This window comes from Nannobrachium achirus, assembly GCF_963921795.1.
Source record: "Nannobrachium achirus genome assembly, chromosome: 24".
Lineage (NCBI taxonomy): Eukaryota > Metazoa > Chordata > Actinopteri > Myctophiformes > Myctophidae > Nannobrachium > Nannobrachium achirus.
The window spans coordinates 19721491-19728003 of NC_137831.1; the positions used below are offsets into that span (position 1 = coordinate 19721491).

The window sequence follows — 6513 nt, forward strand, 5'->3', positions numbered from 1 at the left end:
TGTTTAGACGTCTAAGCTTAGACTAGACGTTGATTAGACGTCTAATAGGCGTCTATATATAGACAGTCTATATTTTAGACGTCTAATAGACGTATATAAATAGACCGCGTCTATATATAGCCGTTGAAATAACGTCTAATCAACGTCTAGTCTAAGCTTAGATGTCTAAAAAACGTTCAAATCTATACCTCTATTAGACCAATTTTAGACCAACGTCTAATAGACGTCTATTGCTCAGTGGGAAGAGCATGTGACTAAATAATGGCTGCATTGTACATAGATTCCAGAAACCTGACCTGTAGGCCTAACTTTTGTCTACACAGTGTCCCACTGACCAATCAGGTACCTGCATGTGGAGGAACGATGGAGACCTGGCCAATGGTGGCCTGGGTCCTACTGCTGACCAGCATTGCTGATTGGCTGAAAATGGCCCAATCACGGGACTTCACCATAAAGGACATTGTGGCCCTGCATCCATCAAGTAAGTAATAGTTTAGATCACCCCTGTATTATTCTTAAAGAGGTGGTGCCATAGTTTTGTACTTTTTCTGTTTTGTTTGTGTGTATGGAGTTAACATTACTCTAACAGACTCCCAGGTGTGGTTATAATATGCAAATATGTCTTCCCTGTGTAATTTTGGTTTCTTCCTGAAAGCCTCTGAGTCAAAAGGCCCAAATTAATTACACTAATATAATGACATCATAATATCATTCCCTCCACTTTTTACCATTCAACACTGTAGGTTAGGCTAACTTCAGCTGGGTCAACACCCACCTGCAGGTGGGTGTGGCCACATAAAAACATAATTTTAAAACTTTCTGTACTCTTTTTTGAAGAAAAAGAAATCTTCCTCCAAGTATACAGATCCTTCTCAAAAAAATGTAATATTGTGTAAAAGTAAATTTTCATATATTTCTTGAAACTTTCATATATTCTAGATATATTGGACATTCAGTGAATTATTCTTATACTTCTACTTTTTTTGTTAAAAATTAGATTTTTTTTATGGCATACATCTCATGAATATCAAAAGTCCATATTTCAAAACACTACAATATTACACGAGACCACTCAAAACAAGGATTTATAATAGAGAAATGTCAGCCTTCTGAAGTCAGAGTTGCTTGAAGTCCAGTGGGAAGTTTACGAAGTCGGTTATGACTTGGGGTGCTATGGCATCTGCCATGCTTTTTCAAACAATATTCAAATTTTTCGAGAAGGATCTGTAATCAAAATACCCGAAGATTATGTTGTAGGGGGGAAAGAAATCATGGCACCCCATCTTTAAGGCCAAAATGTCAACACTGCACAAAAGATAACTTGCAGGAGGCACCTACAGATGTTTGTGACTCTATGGCACTTTCAGATAGCAACAACTTTATGCAACAAAAGCTCATAGTGGGAGTGTTTCAGGCAAAAATCGTGCACTTTATGAAAGAAGCATGAAATTTGGCACACAGTTAGAACATGCCATATGGAACATTTTTGGCTATAGGGGCATCGCAGATTTGTCTTGGGAAACTTGTGGGAGCCAATCAAAGTTGGGCTCTCATAGACTTTACTATAGAGTAAAATAATACAAAAAATAAATATGCTTTAAGTAGCATGTGAGGGGTCAAACCAGGTGTTTTTCGGGATTCTGAATCCAATGCAAGCATTTGTTTTGCACGAAAAACATTCCTTTCCGAGAAACGGCCACCACAAAACTGTTGAAAAGTGATGACTCATCACTAAACCATACTTTTATCACTTATATGGGGTCCGTTTTTAGCCCAAGGAATGGTTTTCCTGCAAAATAAATGTTTGCATTGGATTCAGAATCCCGAAAAACACCTAGTTTGACCCCTCACATGCTACTTAAAGCATATTTATTTTTTGTATTATTTTACTCTATAGTAAAGTCTATGAGAGCCCAACTTTGATTGGCTCCCACAAGTTTCCCAAGACAAATCTGCGATGCCCCTATAGCCAAAAATGTTCCATATGGCATGTTCTAACTGTGTGCCAAATTTCATGCTTCTTTCATAAAGTGCACGATTCCATCAAAATACTGCCCGAAACGCCTGCACTATCAGTTGGAGAAAGATGTGAACTGTATTACCACATAAACACATGCACGCATGTGCACATACTGCGCGCACGCGCACACACACACACACACACACACACACACACACACACACACACACACACACACACACACACACACACACACACACACACACACACACACACACACACACACACACACACACACACACACACACACACACACACACAGCTTTGGGGTCCATCACTACACATATCCAAAACATACTCATTGTCTATGTGCAATTGTGCATGCACATTGCACACACACACATGGTGTGATTGAGGTGATTGAGACAAGTGTGTGGCAGGCACAGGGGCGTCACAAGGGGGGGGGGGGGGGGGGGGAGAGTGGGACATAGGTTTTTCAAAAAACCTTGCACAAATGTTCACGTTTTTTCAAAAATAGCAGATCTACAAGCTCGCAGCGCGGCACTTGGTGCTGCGCTGTGAGCTTGTATATCTGCTATTTTTCAATAGTTGAAGCACTAAATAATGCGTAATAATGCATTCCCAGTCTAAATGGGTTAAACCCCCTCCCCCTATGAAGAACATTCATGGGGGGCCCGCAGTGAATCCTTGTACCCAGGGCCCAGAATTTGGCGCGACACCCCTGGGCATGCACATGAACATGCTATGCATGCATATAAACGCATCCACGTTGACGTGAACTGGAGTTGTCCTCTGAGTACCATTCCTACCGTGACTAACAAGCTTTGTCTAATTATGTGAAGTGTGTCTGACCCTGGGACCTGTAGCTGTCTCGGCTGACCGTCGGTCTGATTCCCACTACATAATCCTTGCCAATGGGAAAGCTAAACAACTCCATGTTCGATGCCCGCAGATGGTCCTCGGTGCGTCAATGAATGCAGTCTATTGGTGCACTTGACCTTTTATGTTCCCCTTTGGAGAACATTAGCATATTTTCATTACGTGAGAACTTGGTCAATCGACGTTGTCACTTGGGTAAATAATGCAGCCATAATTGGATGTTAATTGTTCAATTTGCATCCCTTTTATGCACTGGGGCTGCAATTGAAAAGGCCTTTTGACTCAGTCTGTTGCTTACTGTAGGTCGGGGTGGGTGTTGGGGGGAGTCCATATGGTGCTTAAAAAAGTTCCATATATGGAATAACGTTAGCCAAATACAATACCTCCATATACTGTAGACCAAATTTGTATAAGAGTGGGGACCTTGCCAGGGATTCATTCAATACTGGACCCGACTGTATCCTGATTTCAGGGAAAAATAACAATAAACTATAAAGGATAATGCTACCACTGAGTTTATAACAATATATCTTTACACAAAAAAATCCCCCAAATAGTACCAAACTGCAGGTGAATGTATTAATAGTGCGGTTGTCTCGGTGTGTCTCTGTCTGTGCTCTGCAGCCACACCTCATCCTGGTGGCTTTAAATGCTTCACGTGTCAAGATGCTGCAGACAACTATGAGTGTAATCGCTGGGCACCGGACACATACTGCCCAAAAGGTAGGCTACTTACATACAGACTTAATATTTCTCACATTCATCATGTTCATCCTTTATACTGCATGTGCCAGTGAAGAGACAGTAGATGTTTTCCATTTTAATGACTCAACTTCAACTCCCTATTTAATGACCCGACTTCAAGCTATTCGCAATATTCTCTGTGAAGGCACATCAAAGATCAGGTGGCAGTAGCAGGTGTCTTTTTCCTAGATTTAATTCACAGCCAGTGGTGAGAAAAGTACTTTTTTTTACTAAAGTAAAAGTATCAATGTTGCAATGTAGAAATACTCTGTTACAAGTAAAAGTCCAGAATTCAAATTGTATTTGTGTAAAAGCACAAAAATATTGATATGAAAATGTATTTAATGAACAAAAGTAAAAGTACTCATTGTGCAGAATGTCCCATTTCAAATACAAATATTTTGAAAATAGCCGATCTACAAGCTCACAATGTGTCAGAGTGTGTCACATCATGACGCATTGTGTTTGTAGATCTGCTATTTTCAAATGGCCAAAATATATATAGGGCTTAAGTGCTTTTTTTATTTTTAATAATAATCAAAATCTACAAAGTAACTACAGTAGTAACCAAAGTTTGTAAGTGTAGTGGAGTAAAAGTACAATATTTTCCTCTGAGATGGAGTGGAGTAGAAGTAAAAGTACAGAACTTTGGATGTACGCCAGTAAAGTAAAATAACCTAAAAATTGTACCTGAATACAGTACTTGAAGTACTTGAGTAAATGTACTTAGTTACTTTACCCCACTGTTCACAGCAGTATAATATTGTGGTTGTATCTCCTTTGTGGTCTTAACCACTACACTATCAATGCTGCCTGTTCCAGTGATTTAAGAGACTTACACAGAACCATATATGGGGGTAAAAAGAACATTAATGGTTCCACAAAGAATATACAGTACAGGGGCCTTTTACTGAACCAGACATACTACATACAGAACAGAGTTCCATTGTACCGTAGGTTGGTTCTCAACAGTGGTTCTCAACCTTTTCAGGCCGCGACCCCCAAAATAATCATATTTTAACTGGGGAACCCCCACCCTGACGAGCTCTAAGAGTTTAGGCATTATATTTTGTATAACAAAATTCTATTGTGAAAATAACCGATCTACATGCTCACGTTGCGAGGCGTTGTGAGCATGTAGATCGGCTATTTTCACATTTTCTGCCTCTAATATTTGACAATTTGGCCAATGTTTAATGTGTCATTTTAAAGTTATTACAAAGTCCTTAAACTGTAACTTTAGAAATGTGCATATACCCACTATACACTTAAACTTTATGTTGGTTTGTTTACTGTTGAGTGAGAAAACAATGTTGTACATCATCTGGGGACCCCCAAAATAATTTGGGGACCTCCCTGGGGGTCCCGACCCACAGGTTGAGAACCACTGCTGTAGAAGAACATAATATGAGAGAGTGTACCACTACAGTATGTGCATTTGATATCTCTTGCAGGGACCAGTTACTGTTACACCTTGCATGTAATGGATATAGTTGGGGACAGCATGTCTGTGACCAAGCGATGCGTTGCCATGAAGGACTGTCAGCTCACTGGATGTACCAACACCACTGAACACGGCCAAAAGGTACAACCCATGGATTGGTTTAAAAACAATAAATCAAAGCAAATCTCTAGTCTTCCCACTGCCTACCTAGGCTGTGGGAAGATTTCAAAAGAGTACCGTTCAGATACGCCCATTCAGAAAATCACTGAAATGAAAGGCAAGGCTTAGAGTTAATGAATTGGGTTTTGACGGGTCTGGAAGAGACACCGGGAAGACCAAAAAATGAAAAATGTGAAATTCATGGTGTAGTCCCTTTAAACCAGCGGCGTAGCCACGGGTGGGCCTGACTAGGCCTAGTCCCACCCATTTAGTTTTTGTGCCCACCCAAAAATAACGAAAACATTCACGGAGCGGTGCGGCGCGGGGATGCGCGGCTATCTAGGAAGCAAAGAAAGACACCACAGTTTGATTTGATCATAGTTTAGTCAATTATGAAGCCATTTTTAAAATTAAAACGTCTCCATTTTGCTTGGGAAGTCCACTTTCATGACAAATGACTGTATTATGTCCCTTTTTAAATGTTCGCTATTTTAAAACAGCCGATGTACAAGCTCACATCTGTGCCCACCCACTTGTTCCAGGCCTAGCCAGTTGGTAAATCCTGGCTACGCCACTGCTTTAAACTGAATGTTAAAAACCTTTTTGAACCCAGGTCTGCACTTCCTGTTGCGAGGGCAACATCTGTAACCTGCGGGCGCCTCGAAGCCAGAGAAGCGCTGTGTTCTCCACCAGCTCTCCTCTGGTCAGCTCCTCCGGGCGCTCCGCCACCAGACGGCTATTTCCTGAAACCTTCAGCTATGTCATCATCGGTGTCATCACAGCGAGGCACGCGTGACAGTAAAGGACAGACTTTGCTTAGTAAATAGACAATAGGTATAAGCAGGGGCGTCACAAGGGGGGGAAAAGTGGGACTGAGTTACTAGGGCCCAAGGTGGAGGGGCCTGGAATTATTTTATACTTTAGCAATTTTAGAAAAGTTGTGAAAATGTGTGCAAAATCTTTGAATATATGTATTTTTTTAAGCGAACATTTGTAGCTAAAATTTTACTTCTGTGGGTCCCTGGAACGAAATATTTTGACATGGGGATCCGTGGCCAAATACATACCATTTTGGGGGTCCTTCACATGAAAAGGTTTGAGCACCACTGACACGGCCAAAAGGTACTGACATAGAAACATGGGTTTTTTCAAAAAACCTAGAAGGATTTGAAATATTCAAAGACTTGCACACATTTTCAAGATTTTTCAAAAATAGCAGATCCACAAGCTGTGAGCTTATATATCTGCTATTTTTCAATAGTATAAGCCAAACAGGCTGCTGTGGTCAATGGGAGCTACATTGAGG

General features: G+C 40.8%; 1 protein-coding gene across 1 annotated transcript; it reads left to right on the plus strand.

Moving 5' to 3' along the window:
* Positions 1-363: 363 nt before the first annotated feature.
* On the plus strand, positions 364-6003 carry LOC308280132 (ly6/PLAUR domain-containing protein 6-like; the record flags this gene model as incomplete). Its single annotated transcript, XM_080720395.1, has 4 exons — positions 364-481; positions 3485-3583; positions 5059-5189; positions 5821-6003. 4 exons carry the CDS (start codon positions 364-366, stop codon positions 6001-6003), a joined length of 531 nt encoding a protein of 176 aa, XP_080576521.1.
* Positions 6004-6513: the final 510 nt, after the last annotated feature.